This window comes from Megalobrama amblycephala, linkage group LG16, assembly GCF_018812025.1.
Source record: "Megalobrama amblycephala isolate DHTTF-2021 linkage group LG16, ASM1881202v1, whole genome shotgun sequence".
In the NCBI taxonomy this organism is placed as follows: domain Eukaryota; kingdom Metazoa; phylum Chordata; class Actinopteri; order Cypriniformes; family Xenocyprididae; genus Megalobrama; species Megalobrama amblycephala.
In genome coordinates, this window is record NC_063059.1 from 21,591,060 (window position 1) to 21,615,788 (window position 24,729).

Here is a 24,729-nt window from a genome sequence, read left to right on the forward strand (position 1 = left end):
GTTGTCAGCCATCATTTCTTTACTAAAATTCTAAAATTCCTCATTAACACTAATACATCAAGATACACACTTGCACATACATGGGTGAATTTGATAAAACCCAAATTTCACCTCAAAACCAGAAGAAAAAAAGTAAATATTTTGTAAGAAAATTAAGCCTGTTTTTAGGATCAGATTCTTTGTATTATGTATTGTATTATTTTCATGACAACTAAGTGCATTCTTTTACTGTAATAAAAAAGATTACTTAAATTAAAACATTTATTAATTTAATATGTTTATAAGTCATGTATGTCTTTATTGTAAAACAATAACTGAATTGACCAGATATATTACATTGACTAAAATGTTTTTTGTTTTGTTTTTTTACGGTAAATTTGTCAAGAAAATCACACAATGCAAACAATATTCATGGTCCTAAAATGAAGATTCACATTTGTGAGAAATAATAGATTTATTCTTTTATTTAAAAAAATGTGACAGACATGTTTTGCTGAGATTGACCAACATATTCCTTTAGCAAAGCTGTGGATATTTTTGAGAACTAACAGACCCTGACTACAGGAGGACCTGAAGAGGCAAGTTATAAAAGACATATTCCTGTGGCACTTGACGGAGTGCAATATGTAGTTGAGAAGCACATGAGAGCTTTGAAATGTTTGCCATTCAGTACTAACCCTGTAGTGTTCCTCTTGCTTTCAAAAGCTGATATCTCAACTGGTCTACACTAAGACCCTGTTTACAGGAACACCTGTTCAGGTGAGATCCCGAGGGTTTCAGAGCACAGCTGTGCACAGCAATAAAACCCGCACATTAAAAAAACACCCAAATATTAAAGCATTTGATTCATGCATGCTTCAATGCCAATAGCTTTCTTGCCACATACTGTACGTCATGAGCCTTCACCTCTGTTGTTAGTGCAAACACTTCTCTTTAATGTGTATTTACTATTAATTGACACATTAGATGTTCCTTTGACATCATTTCCTTTATCAGTACAGCACCATTAGAAATCTTCATTGTACATTTGGCATGCAATGCTACACGACTGCCCTCATGGTACAATCAAATTATTAACTTTTTTTAAAATTAACAAGCACAATAAATTAATGGGAATGAGTAATGTAAATAAACATAAAAAAAGATAACAAAGCATATATTTGGTTTGATATTGAGCTTGTTTTGTGAAATGCTTTAACGGAATGCCTTTGTGTGCACTTGTGCCACTGTAGAGGGGCATGGCTGTGAAAGTCTCATTTTCAAAGATATTTTTTATTCCCGTTTCATTTTCCCTCCTTTTTTTTACGAGACTCTCCTTTCTCCTTTTCCCATCCTTGTCAGTTGTCTCAGTTCCGGATTTTCCTTCCCAGTGAGACTTTATATGTCCATCTATCTGTGTGTTTGCTTACTAATCGTCCAGAGAGAGATAGTGCCATGGAGCACTTTCTGAAGTAAAATAATGTTATATAGTCATACTTTAACTGCACTTGCAGCTCCTCACCACCATGTTGGACAACTGCTCCACCTAGAAACAGAGCCAAGATAAAATGAGTAATTCACATTAATGCATTTGTAGTACATTCTAGCACAACACCTTGTCAGGTGAAGTACTTCTTATGTAAACATTTTGTTAGATAATAATAATACCAAATTGTTCTCACTCCAAAGAACACACTATTTGTGCTTTAACTGCTTTAAAAGCACCTTGACATCAATCTGGGATATCTATCCATGAATAGTTCCCCCTAAGCATGAAGCTGAGAAGCCATTAAAATAGGGAAAGAGACATTTACCTTGTTTTGTCTTCCCACATAGTAAAGAATTGGTAGAGGGTCGAGGACTGCAGGTACGCAACATGGCTGAGCAGATGCACCAGGGTTGTGGTGTTTGTACAAGGCTAATATCTGTGAAACAATTACACATACCAATATTCATGCATTCTTTTTTGAATGTGGGTAAGTTTCATTCAAAATAAGCAACATTTTGAAAATTGCCTATGTCCAGATCTGATTCAGAGCGATTATTGAAACATTGATGGAGTAGATCGAGTCATCAACACCTCCAAAGCTTGCACAGTCCTATACCTCTTCCTGGGTCAGCATTTTATTTGGTAACATTAGGAAGTTGACTGTATGTAGTTTAATGTTTGATGATCACGTTATTTTACATGTGCCAATGACTGCCTAAGCATTGTTTCTATTGATTGTTTCTGCTTCTTCTTTGCCTGTATTTTGATCCAGAGATTCAGTACTCTTTCATAAGATGTTTATAGTGCCCCCTACCATATAACAGTGAAAACATGGATTGCTGGAAAATTTAATATTTAATAATATTAGACTTATTTTTGTTCTTATTGATTATTCTGACCTTTTAAAAGATGATAGCTTTATACTTTTTTTTAAAAAATTTTTTCAAAGCCTTTGATTCTGTTGAGCACCCTTTTATTTGTTACTGTTTAGAACGCTTTGGGTTTGGGGCTTATTTCTGTAATGCCATGAAAACTCTTTATGCAGGTGGAAATAGTTCTGTGAAATTAAATAATGGCACTGCACATTTTATCTAGAACGGATGGCAAGGTCTAGGCAAGGTTGCCCAGTTTCTGTTTAACTCTTTCTCATTGATGCTCAGGCATTTTGTCACTTCATTAAATCAAGCAAGATTGAAGGAATTCAAGTTGAAGAGAGAAGTGTTCTGATAAGTCAGATGGCTGATGATACAGCTCTTTTCTTGAAAAATGTTGATCAAATTCAGTCAGCAATCAAGTTCATTGAATTTTTTTTTTTTTTTTCAGTGCCTCAGGTCTCTGCCTTAATTTACAAAAATGTGAACTGTTCACTTTGAAAAGTTGCCATGCCAGAACAATTTGTAATATTCCTGTAAAGAATGCTCCAACTTATTTGGGTATGGTTTTTACTAAAAATGAGCAGGAGAGAATCTAACAAAATTTGAATCCTGTGATTAAAAAAGTAAAGAACAGATTTAATATTTGGTTACAGAGGGACTTGTCTCTCAAAGGCCGTGTTCTGCTGGCTAAAACGGAAGGTATCTCCAAGCTTACTTATGTAGCTACCTCAAAACATTCAGATAGTAAAATAAATAAGATAACTGATCAAATAATGCTGAACTTTTTGTGGAAAAACCATATACATTATATTAAAAAATCTGTAATTGTTAATTCATATAAAAATGGTGATGGTCTTGATTATTTAGATATTTTTAAATAACACCTTCACAATTGGAATATAATTTCTGTTTTTGACCAACTTTTCATTTTGCTTTTTTGAGATTAACTGAAAAACTTCCAGTTAAACTTTTCATAGGCAAACACTCTTGGTTTGGAAGTTAATTTACAAGCATAACTTTTCAACACACCATTATTACAGTTTGGTTTACAGTTTAGTTTGGCATTTCAGCCCTTCAGGTAACTAGTCATTCAAAACTTGTTTTCTCTACATTGCCAACTGTTGACCTCAAATGTACTTCTGAATAATACTGTATCTGTGCATTGTAAATGAACTAACATACTGTTCATAGCCAAAAGCGCAACTCTTTTTAAAGGTGGTGTTGAGTATTCTTGCTCTAAGATTTACAAGAACCAGAGCAAGGAAATTGTTCAGGCAGTTTTCTGTTCTAATTAGTATTAAAGATTAGAAATAGTACATACTGTCACGATCACAGTCTGTTCCTGTTCACTCCGGACTCCATTTCCCATAATCCTCCCTGTCAGTCACATGCACTCACTCCACCAATCACCTGTTGCCACATACAGCCATGCGCTCTCCACACTAATCACCACACCCAGCTGATACTCATTACCAGGACTATAAAGGACTCACACACACACCACTTCACCGCGAAGTCTTGATTCCTAGTGACAATTCTGAGCGTACCTTGTATCCTGTCTGCCTGTGTTTGATCTTGCCTGTTCCTGAGTATTGACCCGTTGCTGCCTGTCCTGACCCTTGCTTGTTATACTGTTCTGTGAGTGATATCCGCCTGCCTCGATCTACTGCCTGTGCCCTGACTACGATTCTGCCTAACCCTCTGCTGTACCTGTTTGCTCCTGATTTACCCTGCCTGTACGACCACGCTTACTTTAATAAAATGCTGCATTTGGATCTCTGCCTCAGTCCCGCTTCGTTACAGAAGACTTCGCCACCACCACGATCCAGCAGCTTTCCCGGAGAGCATATAAACGGTATGGACATTGCTCAATTATTGTTGTGGAGTACGCAGGGTACACGATCGCTAGAGGAATATGTGCAGGAATATTTGAACATTGCTTACCTCTCTGATCTACCGGACTGTGCTCTGATTGACTTCTTTTGTGATGGCGTCAACCAACCTCTCCAGAGTAGATTAAGACGAGAGGGACCGCGTTCATCACTCTGCGGCTTTATGGACTATGCATTGTTGACTGTTAGCTCTCCGTTTACTGTGGGTGTCGCGGAGGAATGCGACACCATGGTGAAGCCCGTAATGGCCGCCGCGCCAGGTAACACGCACAAAATGGCGGCTACCATCACAACAGCAACAGTTCATGTCCCCACTGATCGCCCAGAGCAACGTCACGTCGCCGCTGATCGCCCAGAGCAAAGTCACGTCGCTGCTGATCGCCCAGAGCAAAGTCACGTCGCTGCTGATCGCCCAGAGCAACGTCACGCCTTCGCCGATCGCCCAGAGCAACGTCACGCCTTCGCCGATCGCCCAGAGCAACGTCACGCCTTCGCTGATCGCCCAGAGCAACGTCACGCCTTCGCTGATCGCCCAGAGCAACGTCACGCCTTCGCTGATCGCCCAGAGCACCGTCACGCCTTCGCTGATCGCCCAGAGCACCGTCACGCCTTCGCTGATCGCCCAGAGCACCGTCACGCCTTCGCTGATCGCCCAGAGCAACGTCACGCCTTCGCTGATCGCCCAGAGCAACGTCACGCCTTCGCTGATCGCCCAGAGCAACGTCACGCCTTCGCTGATCGCCCAGAGCAACGTCACGCCTTCGCTGATTGCCCAGAGCAAAGTCACATCGCCGCTGATCACCCAGAGTCACGTCACGTCTCTAGATCAGTCCGGGAGCAGAGAGGGTTGCGTTCCAGTATGGCTGATCCTCCACTGACTACGGTCCGAGCAGCTGGCATCCCCAAGTCCTCGCCGGCCGCTACGCTCTCAAGCCCGCCGGCCGCTACGCTCTCAAGCCCGCCGGCCGCTACGCTCTCAAGCCCGCCGGCCGCTACGCTCTCAAGCCCGCCGGCTGCTTCGCTTTCAAGTTCATCTGTTTCAACGCTCTCAAGTTCATCTGTTTCAACGCTCTCAAGTTCATCTGTTTCAACGCTCTCAAGTCCGTCAGTTTCAACGCTCTCAAGTCCGTCAGTTTCAACGCTCTCAAGTCCGTCAGTTTCAACGCTCTCAAGTCCGTCAGTTTCAACGCTCTCAAGTCCGTCAGTTTCAACGCTCTCAAGTCCGTCAGTTTCAACGCTCTCAAGTCCGTCAGTTTCAACGCTCTCAAGTTCACCGGTTGCTATGGACTCAAGCACTCTGGACGCGATGGACAAAATGGCTGCTTTGCCAGTGCCCGCGGGCAAGATGGCCGCCCCTGCGGTGCTGAAGGTTGTAGGGGGCGTTCCAGCCACTGAGTCCGCTCCAGAGACCGCTCCAGCTGGTGAACCATCGCCTCACTCTCAGAGGAGGAGAAGGAGGAGGAAGAAGAAGACGTCCTCCTCTCCTCAAGACGCAGACGTCCTTCAGGAGGGCGCTGTGGACCTGGAGACCACTCCAAAGGCCTCTCTTACTCCGCCCAAACTACTGACTCTGCCTGCGCCGCCCAGGCTCCTTGCCCTACCAGCGCCACCTGAGCTCCTCGCCCTGCCGCGCCACCCGAGCTCCTCGCCCTGCCGGCGCCACCCGAGCTTCCAGCCCTGCCGGCGCCACCCGAGCTTCCAGCCCTGCCGGCGCCACCCAAGCTTCCAGCCCTGCCGGCGCCACCCAAGCTTCCAGCCCTGCCGGCGCCACCCAAGCTTCCAGCCCTGCCGGCGCCACCCAAGCTTCCAGCCCTGCCGGCTTCACCCATACGCCTGGCCCTGCCGGCGCCACCCGAACTCCTTACCCACGAACCTGCGACGGGTCCCGCTGAGTTCCCCAAGAACTTTTTTGGGGGGGGCGGTATACCTAGGGGTGGGGAGCTTGTGGGTGGGGACCCTGCTCAACCATGGCCATTAAGGGCCCCTGAACTACTATGGCCATTCATGGACTGTAGGCCACTAGGGCCATGTATAGACTCTGACCCGCTGGGGTCACCCATGGACTCTAACCTGCCGTGGCTGCCCAAGCCGCCTGACCTGCCGTGGCCGTCCGAGCCGCCTGACCTGCCGTGGCCGTCCAAGCCGCCTGACCTGCCGTGGCCGTCCGAGCCGCCTGACCTGCCGTGGCCGTCCGAGCCGCCTGACCTGCCGTGGCCGTCCGAGCCGCCTGACCTGCCGTGGCCGTCCGAGCCGCCTGACCTGCCGTGGCCGTCCGAGCCACCTGACCTGCCGTGGCCGTCCGAGCCACCTGACCTGCCGTGGCCGTCCGAGCCACCTGACCTGCCGTGGTTGCCTGAACCACCCGACCTGCCGTGGCTGCCCAGGCCACCTGACCTGCCGTGGCCGCCCGAGCCACCTGACCCACCGTGGCTGCCTGTGTTCCTGGGGCTGCATTGGAGATCCCGTTCCCGGCTGCTGTTAGATCTCCAATGCACCCACCCCCCCCTCCCTAGCTGTTCCTTTACATCGCGAGGACGCGCCTTCCGGGAGGGGGGCGTTATGTCACGATCACAGTCTGTTCCTGTTCACTCCGGACTCCATTTCCCATAATCCTCCCTGTCAGTCACATGCACTCACTCCACCAATCACCTGTTGCCACATACAGCCATGCACTCTCCACACTAATCACCACACCCAGCTGATACTCATTACCAGGACTATAAAGGACTCACACACACACCACTTCACCGCGAAGTCTTGATTCCTAGTGACAATTCTGAGCGTACCTTGTATCCTGTCTGCCTGTGTTTGATCTTGCCTGTTCCTGAGTATTGACCCGTTGCTGCCTGTCCTGACCCTTGCTTGTTATACTGTTCTGTGAGTGATATCCGCCTGCCTCGATCTACTGCCTGTGCCCTGACTACGATTCTGCCTAACCCTCTGCTGTACCTGTTTGCTCCTGATTTACCCTGCCTGTACGACCACGCTTACTTTAATAAAATGCTGCATTTGGATCTCTGCCTCAGTCCCGCTTCGTTACACATACCAAATCATGTTGCAAATACTGCTGTGGTCAGATTTATTGGCATCCTTGGTAAATATGATCAAAGATGGCTGTAAAAATAAATCTACATTGTTTATCCTTTTGATCTTTCATTAAAAAAAAATCACAAAAATCTATCCTTTCATTGAAATAAAAGAATTGAAAGTGTGGGCGGGGGGAATCACCTTATGTTTTTTCTCCAAAACACATTGATCATAATTATTGGCGCCCTTCTATTCAATACTTTTTTCAACCTCCTTTTACCAAGATAACAGCTCTGAGTCTTCACCTATATTGCCTGATGAGTTTGGAGAACACCTGAGAAGAGATCAGAGACCATTCCTCCATACAGAATCTCTCCAGACAAAAGAGATTTCCCCCACATTTTCAATTCTTGTACATCAATGAAAGGTTGATTTTTGTGAATTTTTAATAAAAGATCAAAAGGATTAACAATGCAGATTTATTTTTACAGGCTTCTTTGTTCATATTTACCAAGGGTTCCAATAATTCTGACCACAGCTGTATTAATCCAATTAAGCAACTGGTATGACATACTTTTTCTGGTGTGTTTACAAAATGGTACCAGAGAAGAGTTTAAGGAATTCTTTCAGCTCAGTGAAGAAAACTGAGTATAGGAGCATGAAGCTGCAGCTGCCACAGCTTTTAAATGTATAAATGTAAAGTTCAGTAGTAATGTTGTAAGGTCATTTTAGATATGCAAAATTTGCACTGTGCAGATTCCCCCCTAAAAAGTCAGTGCAGAAAACTTCAACAAGTCAAATTCACTTGTGCCTAGTAATGTCCAGATACTGACATACTGTAACTTTTGTTACACACTTACTGGCAAAGTACATACTTTTATATGCATTATATGTTGTAGCTTCATTGGTCAAATGGGACAGGGGTGGAAAAAAACACTCTACCTGAGAGTATTTGTTCTCAGCATTCCAGATGTAGGTGCAGGAGCCCATGCAGTAGTTAGCATAGTATCCTTTGGGCTTGTGGATCCACTTCCAGCCCAGATCTTTCCGAAAGTCAATATAAAGCTTACGCATACAGCAGGTCTCAGTTTTTCTGTCAGAGAATAGTGGGAAGGAGGGAGTTTTATTATCTTGTGTGTTCAGTGACTCTTGCTTAAGTCAGTTTTATACACCACATTATTAGATAGACATAATTGATGGTGGGTTGAGTTATTTAATTACAGTCACTTTATTAACTTTTTTTCCCCATGCTGGAATTGCAATGTATAATTTTGTGGCATTGTTTTTCATTTTTATCCAGCTGTTTGAACAACAGTTGGACTGGATTCTATTTTGTAGTCTGTGTGTCTATTTGAAGTCCTGTTAAAATGTATTTAGCCTAAGCATTCAAAAATGGATTATGTAGTGACACAGCTGTGTAACCTTATGAAAGAAAAATATTTTTAAAATGAACTCCTTACTTTGGTCAGGAAACAGTAGCAATGCTTCTTTAAAAGATACATATATATATATATATTTCTGTTTTCTTCAGTTCTTCAGTTTTCTAAAGATATATTTCAAAGTTAAAACTATATTAAGTATTGAGTTATGATCTGAGGACAGGTATTTTTAGAGTAAGTGAGATAAAGTAACCACTCAATAAAGAGAAAATTCAGTGAAATGAAATCTGTGTTAAGGACAACAAATTTTGTTTACCTGCAGTTCTATCTATATTTAGGCCTACTTCTGGTAATGTGTATTGGCAGGTTGCTATTTTCTATTAGCATTAGCTAATAAAATCATCTGATTGCCTAATTTATGTTTTAAATGCTAGTGAAACAAACAATATTTTAATGCCTGAAGAAGGTCTTTGATCATACTGCTGCTAATAAAGACTTTTCTGTCCTCTCCATAAGCTCTGTTCATTTAAAATGTATTAAAAAGTAATAAGCCAGAATTATCTCAGTAAAGTGCTGTTTAATTCCTAAATATTGAATTGTTATGCTGTTATCAAACCTGGAACTCCTCCATAGACAAAGTATTGCCTAATTATCTAATTAGTTAAAATTAATTAAGACCCTTGGAATGTTTATCAACCAATCAGAATAAGATGAAGAATAAGAAATGCTATTTTTACTCTTGTACTGTATGTAAACATAACAAAACATAAAAGGCAAAAGAGAGCAAAGAGACATACTCATCACAAGTTACATCAGTGCCAACATCTCGTTTCCTGCGAGCAGGGGAGTTGCCGTTAGAGGGCAAAGATAAAGCCAAAATGTAAGGCTTCACCATCATATCTGCAAGACTGGCAGTGTCGCCTCTCTGTTTGTCCAGTCCTTAAAATACACATATACACACAGAAAAAGATTAAATCAAAGATTACGTCAGTTTTGGATTCTTTTGTACATTTCCAACACTATGTTTCAGATTATTAAGATTATCTCACCTGATATAGTGAAGAGGAATTTATCTGTACTTTGCTGGTCTGTCTTACAGCCACAGTACAACCTCAGTTCTAAACTTTCTTCATCTTCTGTTAAAAACACACACACACACACACACACACACACACAGACACAGAGAAGATTATTTAGATTTTGGAGTACTCTACTGTATAAACCATGTAACACATAATGCAACTGCTAGTGTAGCTGCACTTACATCAAAGAAGGAAATAAATGGGTACATAAAAATTGGTCACTCCATACTAATCAAGTCTATTCAAGATGAATAATGTAGGGTTTACAAATATTACTTTGCTTTCCATTTATTATTTAAAGAACACTTTAAAGGTCCCGTTTTTCGTGGTTTTTTGAAGCTTTGATTGTGTTTATAGTGTGCAATATAACATGTGTTCATGTTTCGCGTGTAAAAAAACACAGTATTTTTCACATAATTTACTTATCTGTATACCGCTGTTTCCACTGTCATAAAAACGGGCTGATGACTTCCTTGTTCTATGAAGTCCCTCCTTCAGAAATACATAACGAGTTCTGATTGTGCCAGCGGTTCCTGTGTTGTGATTCGACAGCAGCTTAGCGCTCCTTGCCCGGAAAGGTCACGCCTCTTACCATAACGTGGAGATGCACGCGCTCAGTGTTATTGTAAACATGTCTTTAATTTTACCCTATCAATTTGAGCCAGAATCAGACCCGGTGATTGGACTGCGGGATAAAAATAACAGCGTTTCGACGACATGGCGACAAACACACTCTACAAACGCAACTCTTGTGTATTCCTGTGGGCGGAGGTTAGTCAAAAAACTGTTTTAGTGACGTCATTAAAGAAGGAAGTAGAGGGATGTAGTCCAAACTGGCCGTTCGATGTAGGCGACTTCTGTTAAATAAAATATCTCGCTTGGCATTGAACTTTGAGCTTTAAAATTTTGCTGATTTTATTTATACTCTAACAACAACATTACACACTAACTAAAGTTTGAAACATGGGATCACAAAGAACGGGACCTTTAATTATTCAATACCACAGCAAATGTACAGACACACAGGTACAGAAATTGAATAAACAAGTGTAAAATAACACTGCATAGTCTTCACTGAATAAATTAAACATAATTAATCTTTAATCTGTTAAAGCTACAAAAGGGATTTTCTCTTTGTTGTTAAGACCCTAAGATATTTTGTCTGTATCAACTGTCATTGTGTGTGTATACTCTCTCTCTCTCTCTCTCTCTCTCTCTCTCTCTCTCTCTGTGATAGATGTGTTTGTGTTCCAGGTGGGCGTTGTCTTCATTAACTGGTTGCAAACTGTGATTGGTCCAGCCAAGCACCTGACCCGTACATAAGGACCACCCCAAACCCTCAGCTTCTGCCTCATGCTTCGTTGACTTTGTGTTTTATGCCATCATTCTTTGCCTTCATTGACTTTTGCGTCGCTATTGTTCGTTTCGTCATCGTTTGATTGAGAGTGTCGTGTCAGAGAGATTGTGAGTGTTTTTTTTATTGTTATTGTTGTTTCTGATTCCCCAGTTTATTTGATCTTTGCCCGTTTGACTACGACTTGAATTCCAAATCTGATTTGTTTGCCAAAGACTCTGTAAATACTGCTTAAAAAAATTCTTGTAAATACTATTTCACTTTAAGGGAGGTAGGGGTTTTGATGCCAATTTATTTGTATCTTATTTTCACTTTGTTTATGGTTAAGGGAGGTAGGTAAATTAAGTTGTATTTTGTTTTCTTTATTTTCGTTGAGGTAATTTAGTTTCTAAAGGAAGATTGTTTTGTTTTTTGGCCAGGTCTGCCCCTGACGTTAAACCCTTAATTTCATTGTAAATAAAGTTTGTATTATTTGATATCTCTCTGGTATTGAGACTCGCTTCCTCTCTGTTCTGGCTGACTCCTAGCGGTCGTAACATTGTCGTTTGTTGTTTAATATTAATGAAATGGACAGCAGCAGGTATATTAGGCTGCTATCATTTTAAGACCCCACAGATCCAATATAATGGACTAATATAACCAATTGCTTCACAAAAATGAGTCCTCCACTTGAGTCGCTGTCCATCAGACGATTATTCATAATGAGTTTTCTCTAAAAACATCGCCGTCGCATTTGGCTTGCTTAGTTGGAGACGCTTGACATTTGATATTCAACAATGTTTTGGTCTGCCTGCATCGACACCATTGAATGCGAACTGAAATGGGCTGGATGATGACACTGTTTACTCCAGTGCTGATATAGATAAATTAACTAAAGAACTCTTGATTCTTACAACCGAATGAATCAATACTGGCTTTACTTAAGCTGGACAATGACACCATTTTCTTTAAGAGCTGCTGTGCAGCCAAAAATTATTACAGTTTTCACTGTAAAGCTGCTTTGACACAATCTGCATTGTAAAAAGCACTATATAAATAAAGGTGACTTGACTTGAAAGTGAGTTGCCAGTGACTGTGTAGAAGAACTGCATAAACTTTATACTGACCTACACGTCTGATTGACTTGAATAAAAGATGTTGTCAAATTGTTTAAATTTTTATTTTCTTGATTATTATTGTGCTTCCATAGACACCAATGTGTATTTAAAAATTAAAACAATATTTTGGCCAGTACTTTTGTGTATTTATATATCTGTAAAATAAACATTATTTGTGTTGAAAACAATGATCAGTTGTGATAGGATGCAAGTGCTGATCGAGTCTCTCTGGCCAAAGCATATTTGTATTGAACAGTATGATTAGGCCAGCCTACATATATCACGCACAGTGCTAATCACAACGGTGTAATCGTTGTTTAAATATCACCATGGTAAAATAGACTTTGTCATTGTCATCACCCAACCAGTAACCAGTTTTGATGGTTAAAAAAAATCACCTAAGCAATACAGTTTTTCTCAGTCGCTTTGGTGCATTTCTCACATCACTATTCATATTTGCACAACAGTTAATGCAGTTCTCAAAACAATTAGTACAAACTGCAAAACCTAGCTGATAACCTGCAAAAGCGTGTCACTTGCTCAAAATGGATTACGACAATTTACTCTGTCAATGTTTTCCAATGCAAAAAAGTCAGATCTTGGTGACACTAACTGAAAATGCCCAAGACAGCACTATATACTATTTGCACAGCCATTTGAAAAATACAGTAAAGTTACACATTACTGTATTTAGTGAGGTAACTGAGTACAAGACACTGAATATGTATGTTTCACATTTTTACTGCATATGCTCTTTGCAATTCTAATTTGTTCACAGCATTGTGCAAAAGAAAAAATACACCCTTATTTGCAACAAACAAACTCCCTAGAGCTGTGTAAAAATGTGTAAAATTTGCTTGACAGATTTTGACAACTAGTTCAACATTTTTGTATGTAATGACTCAAGCAATGAAATGAGGACTATTAGTTTTATATGGAATGACTATTCAGCATTCACAAGTATAGTTAATTTTGACTGACATGACATAAGCAAATGATAATGTTATAAAACAGCAGAGAGTTGTATGAAAGCAATTGATGTATGTCCAAAAGCATTTGCAATTTGTTCGAAGGAATGAGAAACTGCTACTATGATGTGCACAAATGACAATGTTGTGGAGGTTGAACTAACTGTTGTGCAAATGTAAATAGTGATGTGAGAAATGCACCAAAGCGACTGAGAAAAACTGTATTAGCAAGCCCTTTACAGTACATATATAGTCGAACCAAAAATTATTCAGCCATTTTTGATATATTTTTACTAGTGGGTGCAGGACACTATAGTTCATTTATGTAAGTGAGGATAGCAAAACAAAGTAAAATGTGACATATTATACCCAAAAATTGTTCATACAAAAAATGACACCTGTTCTGTACGGATCAACTACAATCCCTTACATGCCTACTGACCAGAGTTAAAACTTAGTATTTCCAGTAAAACCGTAAACACAGATAAATTGATAACTCTGGATTATAATTGCTGGCTTCTACAGGATTTCCGGGAGACTAGAGTGCATCTATCTTTATTCTTTGACAGTCTGCCAAGAAACACATCTGTGTTCCAGTACAGTCTTCCAGGGACTGGTTGCATAAAATGAGTCATCAATTTTTTTCTTTAAGACTGTTATAAGTCAGTTACAGAAAAACATAGATTTCTCTATGTTTATACCGAAATGTAAGACTGATTGTCCCTTGGCTAACTGCTAGTTATCATACAAGTTCTTAAGTCACAGTTGTAACATAATGGCAATGATTATGGAACTGGCCCCAGAAGACAAGTTCCACAACTGTAGCAATAAGCATGTCAGAGGGGCAAATAAACACAGGATTTTATATTATAGGCTTCTATTTTTAAAAGACATTTAAGAACTTTGTTTAATGCATGTCAGACGGACTCGGACATCAGACGGACTTTAGCATCAATAACAGAATCCTGCATTGTCGTCTCACTGAGGTTTTGAGTTATCTCAGCATGATAGACACTCAAGAAAAGGAAGACTGTTTTATGTGAGCACTATGTGAGCACAAGAGCACAAATTATGGAGGGTAATTTTAAATGTAGTCATCAACTGCTACTGGGAAACTGCAACTGATGTTAGCTGAATGCAGCCATGACCTTACCTGAACTCTGCAGCCATTCTGTCATCGTCTGTTTCACATCAAATGAGAGCCAGCGATTGGACCAATCCTTGGAGACAAAGCGGGTGCCCAGATATCGAGCCTGATCACCTACTCCACGATACAGTTCCAGCCTCTGCTCTTGGTCCATGGTGGGATTCTTAATCCGAAGCCGTAACTCGGCTTGAGACAGCAGCCGGTAGTCTGGAATACTCTGTCTCATCTCTGATACGTTAAAAAACATCTGATGCTTTGTGCCATTCTGAGCTAGAGATAAAGTGAGAATATAAAACTTCATGGTTATTTTATAGCTCAGACAAGTCAAGTCATCGTCATTTATATAGTGCTTTTCACAATACATATTGTTTCAAAGCAGCTTCACAGTGACAATAGGAAAATTAATTGACAGGGATTGTTTTGGATTTACAGCAGCGCTAAGGAAAAAAAAAAATATTATCAAGCTAAAGTTTTTGATTGAATCACTTCCGTTGTAAAAATTGTTAATTATTACTTTAGGGGCTGCTTAAATTACATCTTTCCTACCGAAAACCGAATACTTTTAATGCATTCTTGCCGTTCATTTGCGTGTTTAGTCTATAGGTTTGAGTGTGTATGTGCTCAGAAGCTTGGTCTTTTTTAAAAAGTGATATTGCCAAATTACTTGTCTGGTCTGCATAATACAGAAAAATTTGTTGTGTCCGCAGACCTATGCGAATTAGAATAATTTTGATAATGTTTTATCTATACATAGGGAAAGGAAAGTGAAGGAGGCCTTCACAGGGGATAGTTTAGTTGAAACGTCAGGGCTGCGTTATCGTCATGTCTAGATGCAGGTCCTTCATCTCATCTAGATACAGCCTGGATCTTGGCAGGCTGCGGCAAACCTCGGGATAAACAGAGAGAGACTAATATTAGCATAGATGCCATTCTTCTTATGATGTAGCGAGTACATCAGGTGTTATGGGAAGTGTTCCCGGTTCCAGCTGACCTAATCTACGCAGCCTAACAATTTACATAATTTGAATTATACAAGTAGATAATGTGTTATGTGTATGCAAGTTTAAACAGATGTGTTTTTAGTCTAGATTTAGTGTGATTTCTAGTGTGTCTGCATCCCGAACAGTGATAGGAAGATCTTTCCAAAATGTAGGTGCTAAATAGGAAAAGTATCTACCGCCTGCAGTTGATTTTGATATTCTAGGTATTGTCAACTGTCCAGAATTCTGAGATCGCAATAGAGCTCAGGTACTGGGGAGCTAAACCATTTAGTGCTTTGTAAGTAAGTAGCAAGATTTTAAAATCTAAAATGATGTTTAGGAAGCCAATGCCGTGTTGACAGGTCATACTTCCTAGTTCTAGTAAGAACTCTAGCTGCTGCGTTTTGGACCAGATGAAGTTTATGTAGTTCCAAATGTAGGTTCGGGAGGAGCCTAAAAATTCAGTCCTGTCAATCATCATTACGAGCGTATATAAGCAGCAGTCACTGCGTCATCCCAGCGACAATTCTTCCAGCATCCCTCCTCCTCCTTATTCTCCCTCTATGCAATACTGTTATAGGGGGGTTTAACTTGGAGCTCAAGCCGAGTCTTGGGTTCAAGCCTTCTTTGAGGACAGTAAGCCAAGTTTGTTTTACCATTAACCATTCAGACTGAATGGGCAGGCAAACTTGTGAATAACAGGCAAGCGGAACAACCACCCAGAAGAGCATTACAGTAATCTAGCCTTGAGGTCATGTACGCATGAACTAACTGTTCCACATTTGTCATTGAGAGGATATATCGTAGTTTAGATATGTTTTTAAGATGGAAGAATTCGGTTTTACAGATGCTAGAAACATGGATTTCAAATGAAAGATTGGTATCAAAGAGCACACCCAGATTCCTAACTGACAATGAAGACTTAACAGAGCAGCCATCAAGTGTTAGACAGTATTCTAGGTTATAACGTAAATAAGTTTTTGGTCCAAAAATTAGAATCTGTTTTTTCTGAATTTAGAAGTAAGAAATTACTGGTCATCCAATTTTTTATGTCAGCTATGCATTACGTTAATTTTGTGAATTAGTACGTTTCGTCAGGGCTTGAAGAAATATAGAGCTGAGTATCATCAGTGTAACTAAACTAACGCCATGCTTCCTAATGATATCTCCCAAGGGTAGCATGTACAGAGTGAAAAGCAATGGTCCTAGTACTGAGCCTTGCGGTACTCCATATTGAACTTGTGATCAATATGACATCTCTTCGTTTACTACTACAAACTGGTAACGGCCATGTAAGTATGATTTGAACCATGCCAATGCAATTCCACTAATGCCAACATAATTATCAAGTCTATTCAAAAGAATAATGTGGTCGATAGTGTCAAAAGCAGCGCTGAGATCTAGTAACACTAATAGAAAGATACAACCACGATCAGATGATAAGAGCAAATCATTTGTAACTCTAATGAGAGCAGTCTCAGTACTATGGTACGGTCTAAATCCTGACTGGAAATCCTCACAGATACCATTTCTTTACAAGAAGGAACGTAGTTGTGGTGATACTGTCTTTTCTAGTATTTTTGACAGAAAAGTGAGATTCGAGATTGGCCTGTAATTGACTAATTCTCTAGGATCAAGCTGTGGTGTTTTAATAAGAGGTTTAATAATAGCCAGCTTAAAAGTTTTTGGTACATATCATATGAGTGTCGCCAGGGTGAAGCCAGGGTGCCAGAGGACTGGGGATAAGCCGGTTACACTAAGGACCAAGGCAGAGTCAGAGGGAAGGCGAAGCCCGATGGAGCCAATAGGGGTGGAGAGATGAAATACAACTGGTCCCGTATTGGCCGAAGCTGTTCACGTAAGCAGCACAACACAAGCGTGTGATGCTGACACAGGAGTCAGCCAATACTGAGTCGGCGTTCTGACATAGAACACAGAAGTGCTGAACATAAATAGCGTAGGAGGATGACAGGGGGGAGGCGAATTTGTTGAATAAAGACTTTATTTTTGTTTTTGTGCAAAAAGTATTATCGTAGCTTCATAACATTAAGGTTGAACCATTGTAGTGACGCTGACTATTTTAACAATGTTTTTACTACTTTTCTAGTAATTTCAGTGCTTTCTATGGAAGATAAAAAAAGTCTTGAATTTCATCAAAATATCTTAATTTGTGTTCTGAATATGAACAAAGCTCTTATGGGTGTGGAACGGCATGATGGTGAGTAATTAATGACATAAATTTCATTTTTGGGTGAACTAACCCTTTAAGATTTTCAGGTAGTTCGAACATTAGTATTCAGGTAACAAAGACCTCAGAAATTTAACAAAATAATTACATGTAAAATAACACACCATAATCTTCACTGTATAAATTAAATATAGATTATCCTTATTAAAGCTTAGAAAGTTATTCAGTCAAGAGCAGTTAGTGAATTTCTCTTTGTCTTTTGTTCTTTGATTAACATAAATGACACAGAATGCAGCCAGTGTATTAGGCTGCTGTCACTACCGATCTCAAATCAGAACTGACGTGCTGTCTGTGAAGACAGCGTGTCAATACTGAATTTAGTTCTCTTTTGTATCTTATCATGCTTGTATGGTTTCAAAGGCCTTGAATAAATGATTGGCTGATATATATATAATATTTTTTTATTATTTTTTTTTAATTCGGGGTGAAATGTGACCTGTACATGCTTTCATAGTATATTAAGATCTTTCGCTAAAGCAATGGGAAATATAATTAATCATAATAATAATTCTCATAATCAAAATAATAATAAAATAATAATCAAAATCATAATTCTCATAAGCTTGGTGCTACACTTTAATAGAATGTTCTATTCACCATCCACTGTTAAGGGATATAATGTATTGATTATATTCAGTATGGGTTCCATGTATCAAGACCTGTGATCACACATAAAAAAGCTCAATGAACTACTAGAGAATAGGGTGGAGTGGGATTTGTGTGTGTGTGTTTACACAGGCTGGTGCTCAGGTAAGTTCAGGACAGCTGTCCTAACAGGCACTGAGACAGACCTATCATTACTAGTGGGTGCAACCAGATTCCAGCAGGCTTAAAAATCTGCCTCTCCAACACATGCTTTACCCTTCCTGTCCTCTTACCATCGCCTTGCATAGAATCACAACTCTCTCTTTCCTCAACTATCCTGTTCCAATCACATTAAGCCATGACACACTTTTCCGGGCAGATGAGCTCTGCAGTCAGCACAATCATTGACATGTAATAACATGATATGAAAAGTAGCACATATACAATAAAACAGACTGATTAGTCTAAAGAAAAACATGGAAAATTAGACATGCCTGCAGGACATGGCTGTACATAGAGTGCTCTCTATTTGACAGCATAATTTATGATTACACAACTGTATGGTCAGTACTACCTAGAAGGCAAAATCTCTTTCTAACTTCAACTAAAAGATATAAAGTGTAGCAAGTTATAAGGAAAAATAAAGGTTTCAAATAAAAATAATACAGCCAGATACTATGTTTCAAACTAGTATAACTTTTTTATACTGTACACATGCTCAAGACATAGACAAGTGTTGATGGCAAAATCAGCAACCAGTTTTGGGTCTGACCTGACTGTCATTTATGTGTGACACAATGTGACAAATGTAGCAATGTAGCTCTTTGTCAAGCCAAACAACTATGCTACTGAAAAAGTCATAATGGATAGAAGGATAGGAACACCGTAGATGATGACATCAATTTGTATTCCTGCAAAAGCAAATCTGTAATCCTAAAAAGTATTTTAATATACATACATTCATTGCTAAAGTTAGTGGTTCTGACAGACCTATTTCAAAATGGACAACACTATACATAAGATGTTTTTCTATTCATGTTCAACAGGTCAAAAAGATTTTATTGTATTCTTGAATGCATTTAAATGTATTGCAACAATATAAATCATATATATATATATATATATATATATATATATATATATATATAATATTGGTTTTTGTAAAGCAAGCGTGCTATTTCTGCTATTAGAACAACCTCTAACCCTAAATAAAACATTTTGCCACATAACTCACCCCACACTGTTTATGCTGCAGACAAGAATTATACCTCAAATTATGCAGTGTTGCTTGTAACCACCCAGCAACATCCCATAACAACCCTAGCAACCACACAGCAATGTTTTTAAAACACTTATCAAAATCTTAGCAACTGCAGTGCAACACCCTGGCAACCACCCTAGCAGGGCAGCAGTGACTTTTCCTTGGTTCAAGCACAGTTTTCTTCAGTAAATGTAAAAACATAGGTATTCACAAACAATTGTGGCTCCAATTGCAGAGTGTGATGTTTTGTAATGTTGTATTGTGAAAGAATGCAATTACTACAGTAATGATGGTTGTAAATACTGAGTGTGGGAGGCCGTGCAATTGCATCAATGTATTCCACCTTAAACAAATGTCAGAAGCTTTATGCAAACACAAAACATAAAGAAGAGTTTTGTCCCTCAAGGGGAATTGCAAGAGTAGGAATTCAAGGTAGCTATTTAGGACTTTTTCCTCGCAATCTTAGTCACACCTCAGAAACAAGCAACCCTCTTTCCTGTCAAATGGGACTGTCGGACTGATAAAGGAGGGAAAGAAATGAGAGAAAAGACAAAAACACAGAATAGAGAGAGAAAGCTCAAGTTACAGGAAAGCCCCTACCCCTAGAGGGACACACAAAAAGAAAACAGAATTAGTGAGAAGGACAGCGAATCTGACTCGTCTACCCTTATCACCATTTTTTCTCATGTATTTCTCTGTCTCTTTGTCCTTGGTTTTCATCCTTTGAGCAAGCCCCATCTTCTTTTATAAAGGTTTTTATTCATGATGTGTGCATCGGATCACAGGCCTGATGTTTATGTCTGATGAGTTAGAAGTGGTTAAAGGAGTATAAGAGGAACAGAGGGTGGGGATGGTGGGGGATGAAAGCAAGTGACTGGTAAGAATCAAATGCAAAATTATTTCCCATCAGATGTGGCAATGAATTAACAACAGGTTTAAGATAAAAACGGTAAAAAAAAAAATGTGAACAAACTGCTATCAGAGTGATTGTGAAACCTAATTGTTCAGATCAAACAGACCAAAGTATTCTCAAAATGTTCAACCCCCTAGCAAGAACTTGTTGTTAAATCTTTGAGTTTAACAATCTAATGCATGAAGCCAACAGCAATAACAACTAGGCTATTAAAATACCATACATAATCTGAGGGCAATGAAGAAAAAATGCTGCCTAGCCCCTCTATAGTGGCTGAAGTTCATTAGAGAACTTAACATTAACATAACTGAACTGGGCATGTTAGTCTGCTTTTCACAGAGAATTTTGATACTTGAATGACACAACTGTTTCTGTAAAGAAAAATATATAAAAGATATAAACTATAATAATATGTAAGGGATAAAAGGGTATATCTGAAGGGATTTATTTTTGTATTGACTGACTTGAGTATATCATCCCACTCAATTAAATGGCTACTGTCCATTTAAGTAAATAAATAGACATTTAATATTAGTGTGAGTTTAACTTATTTTAGCATGTGAAAAGAAACGCACATGAGTGCACATTATATAGTAATTATGCAGTTATATAGTGATTATTATGCAAAAATATCTTACCACACAACACTGTCATGAATGAATAGGACATGATGTTAGATTATATCTCTAAAGAAGTCAGAAAGAGGACACCTCCAAGTTCTTACCTTGCCGGATGATGAACTTGTGCACCTCCTTGCCAAAGTAGTCTTCATCTTCAGCCTGCAGAGGGACAGTCTTTAGCTTCATTTCTTCGCTCAGTTCAACAGTGCTGTTGTACAAAGAAAGCAAGGAATCTGGGATCTTCTGTCCAACATCGTCTATCTCAGATTCGGGCTCTTTGGCCATGCGCAATTTGCTGAGGATCTGACCGCGGATAGCCTCTATCCGTTTCTTCTTCACCACCTCCAGGTCCAGAGTCTTGCAGGTGGACATACTGCCCGTTCCAGCCACCATGCACAGGGCCGTCAGTACTAAGCAAACGAACCTCATGGTGCCAAATCTGAGCCCAAACTGTCTTTTAAAACAGATTTAAGTAAGGAGAGAGGTTCAGAAAGAGTCTGTAATTGACGTAGAGCGTCTGGATCAAACAGACACAGTAGTGTTGCTGGTTATGGAGGTGATGCTACCTGATGATGATTCTGGAAAGCACCTTGAATAACGTAGCCAACAGAACAGCTGATGTCTTTCTAATATGGGAAATTCCTGACACATCACAGGTTTCAGAGTTCCATCCAGACAGTATAGTGCAGTTTGGCCAAATGGAGCAACCCCTGTCCCATATAAACAAACTTAGTGAAGACCATGCAATTACTAGTGTACACCTGAACACAGCCTAGTGCTGACTTGAACATAGACATATGTAAGCATAAATCTGTTTGAAAAAAAACATACACACATAAACACAAACTCTTTTTACTTTCAGCACAACTTTATCACAGACTCACTGCTAGTAGTCCAACACAGCAATGCTTGTTCAAATCCATGCGTCTATTTTTCTCCCCTCTAGTCTCTCCTCTAGCTTCCCACTGTGAAAACAGGCAGAGGTCCAGATACAATGGCACGTCTGTAACCTTGTTTTCTCACAAACTTTCCTCTTTACTCACAGCTTTTTTTTACCCCTCCAAGCTTCTCTGGTCTTGATGCTTCACTCGATGTTTTGTCATCTCACACAAAAACCTTTAAATAAGTCTTGTTTAGCTAATTCACTAAACCAGACACCCTCTTCCTGTTGCATCCTGCATTCGTAACAAAACAAAGGGCTGTGTCCACTTAAGAAAGCTCAGATTGACTTTCTGGAAGCACCCAGATATTCAGATAACAGTAATAATAACTTGCACAGTTTGAAAGTACTTCATTTAAATAAGCTGCTTTTAGAGATCTGGCAATGCTGTAAACCACTCAAAACATAGTAAAGAATTTTAAGCAAGTTTAATATCTCTATGCAGAGCAAAGGCTCCACAAAAGATCAGTAAAAATAAGTAACAGTGTTTTTTTAGATGCTTAACATGGCTCTTTAAAGACTACAACCTCTTTTTCTCTCCAAGATTTTCCCACTAGAAAGGCAAATGGAAAGATCATTTACATGGCTAACCAAACACACTGCTTCACACACAAAACACACACTCTCATACACATCTCATTTCACTGAGAGGAAATGAAAGGAAAACAGATCCTCTCGGAAAATACCCTGACGTTTTGGCCCTGATGATGTAATGTGTCAGGAAAATCAAACTAACCCACGTCCAACCTACGAGCTTTGAGTGACAGATGGAGTAAACAAAAAGAGCAAAACAAATGAACCATCCATGAGTGTCCAGGCAGTATAAGCACGTGAACCACAGCAGTGACAGCAGTAAATGAGGTGCAAATGTCCCTTCTCTTCTCGCCCTTGTTCTGTTCTGTTTGTCCACTTTTATGTCTTTTAAAATCAGTCTTGAGTAAAAAGAAAAGTCCTTCAGACACTCCTCTCTCGTACAGCACTCTTTATATTAGATCCCTCTTGTAGCACACTCCCTCTCTTCGCTTGTCAGAGCTTGCTGGTGACAAAGTTAATTGTGAGCGCTTTACGTTCACTTCTCTCTCCTACTCATGCTCACTCACTCTCTTTTCGGGTTGCTGTTGCTTCACTATAGAGCTGAGAACTCTCCGCCCAGGAAATGAGGCTAACAGATTCTCTGAAATCTGCTCCTCACACAGCACTTCTCTTATACTGGCCAGGAAGTCCTTAGCAGCTTCTGGGAGACACACATACACAAAAAAACACAGTGAAAGGACAGACAGCTAAATAACATGGGCATGACACTAACGTCTGGCCAAACTAACCACACACCTTATTAAATGAGTGCCAAGGTAAAATGATGACAGACACACTGGAATGCTCTCTATTATACAAACACACTCCCAAACTGAACCCTGATGAGGTGCACAACAGAACACTGTTATAAAAGCCACATTTATGTAATGCGGTGAGCTGATGTTCACTTTGCTGTTTATTTTCTGGCCTCTACTTCAAATGTTTTGAACAGGGTAGACTGTCATTAAATAGATGTGAAGATGAAATATTAGACACATGTGATCCAAATCCACATTTAGCTGGCTTTGAGTTTATGAACTTTTTAGGAGCTTTAGGATTTTTTTTAATAACAATGTCATCTCTGTACTGAAAGAGCTAAAGTAGCTTGCACCTAAACAGAACTGTTGTTGTATTTTATTTTTAATTATTCAACCTGTACAACATACCATATTAACACTCTAGCAACCAGTTATTTGCATGTTCTCACATAATTTCACTGCATGATTAAAGGAAATCTACAGTATAGTATACTTTGCTGGAAAATAATTCCATTATGCATTTCCATAAAGCATCCATAACATTAGTGAAATTTTATTAAAAGGCTCTGTGGATGTGGTGTACTTCACATTAGCATGTTTTTCATTTGGATTTGATTTGGTTTGTTTTAAATGTCAGTAGCAAGAAAATGAAATAAATCTCTAAAATTTACATATATTGTGTTTTCTGTGTTTTGGTAAGATATAGAGACATAGGTATACAGAGACATATTGCTTGTACAATAAAGCCTATAGAGCTTCAATATGTTTTAACGGCATCCATTTTCATGTGTTTCTGGCACCCCCTTGTGGATCTGAAGAGCAGTTAAATGATCTGCTGATTTTAAGTCTTAACAGTAAATTCATGCAATTTCAAATACCTACTATTACTACTATTTATACATGCTTGCTTGCCACCAAATGAAAAATTGTCTTGTCTTCCACTGGTCAGATAGTCACACCACATCAGACTGCTCAAACAAAGAGTCAAAGCTCAAAACATCTTTGAAAGCACCACAAAGTGGTAGTGTTTAATTCTCAGGAATAGTATTACCTTGCTTGTATGCATCTCTGCATGTTGGCATAGGATGAAGTTTTTTGTTGTTGTTTTTAACCTCAGAAAAAATATTAGTTTCACTACTAAATACATTGTACTTCTCTTAGCATATATAGGTCTGCATCTTTCCAGAAACTCAGAATGGAAAAATATAGTAACATTTTCTGTTTTCTAAAACCCCCACACTATAGCTTATCTATATCAAATATCTAAACATAATTCTACATCAGGTTACTGTAGGACAAGGTCTAACTCTGTCCAACACCATTTGCGTTTGTGGGTATAGCCAACACTGACCTGTGATCTTTCTCACAAACTGAAGCCAAGGAAACCAGGCTCCAAAACAGAGAGATCACTAGATGGAACCAGCCTGCACTTTTGAGCCCACAAACTCAAACTGGACTGTGAATCAGAATATGGTGACCATGCAGTCTCTGAGCCTGTGTGTGATTATTTCCATTGTGCTCATGAAAGTGTCAAAATAGCTAGTCCTTCTGACAATTTCTTT

The 24,729-nt window shown here is 39.6% G+C and overlaps 1 protein-coding gene across 2 annotated transcripts; it reads right to left on the minus strand.

Annotated features, from left to right (window-relative positions):
* Position 1: 1 nt before the first annotated feature.
* tgfb1a (transforming growth factor, beta 1a) lies at positions 2-22,973 on the minus strand. Of its 2 annotated transcripts, none has more exons than XM_048161619.1 (7): positions 21,001-22,973; positions 14,296-14,559; positions 9,691-9,774; positions 9,439-9,580; positions 8,205-8,355; positions 1,794-1,904; positions 2-1,525 (listed from the first exon to the last, which is right to left on the minus strand). In XM_048161619.1, the coding sequence occupies exons 1-7, from the start codon at positions 21,323-21,325 to the stop codon at positions 1,478-1,480; spliced, it is 1,125 nt and encodes a 374-aa protein (XP_048017576.1). In that variant the 5' UTR covers positions 21,326-22,973; the 3' UTR covers positions 2-1,477. The 2 variants fall into 2 exon arrangements, with proteins under 2 accessions (XP_048017576.1, XP_048017574.1); XM_048161617.1 differs by having other exon boundaries at positions 9,691-9,777; positions 21,001-22,970.
* Between the last annotated feature and the right edge of the window lie 1,756 nt (positions 22,974-24,729).

Excerpts from the sequence above, each read along its gene's own strand:
- tgfb1a (XM_048161617.1), bottom strand. The coding sequence starts at position 21,325 with ATGAGGTTCGTTTGCTTAGTACTGACGGCCCTGTGCATGGTGGCTGGA. Across the intron at positions 8,356-9,438 it reads ACTGATGTAACTTGTGATGA|AAAAACTGAGACCTGCTGTA; the intron begins GTATGTCTCTTT and ends ATTCTCTGACAG. Across the intron at positions 1,526-1,793 it reads ATGTGGGAAGACAAAACAAG|GTGGAGCAGTTGTCCAACAT; the intron begins GTAAATGTCTCT and ends CTCTGTTTCTAG.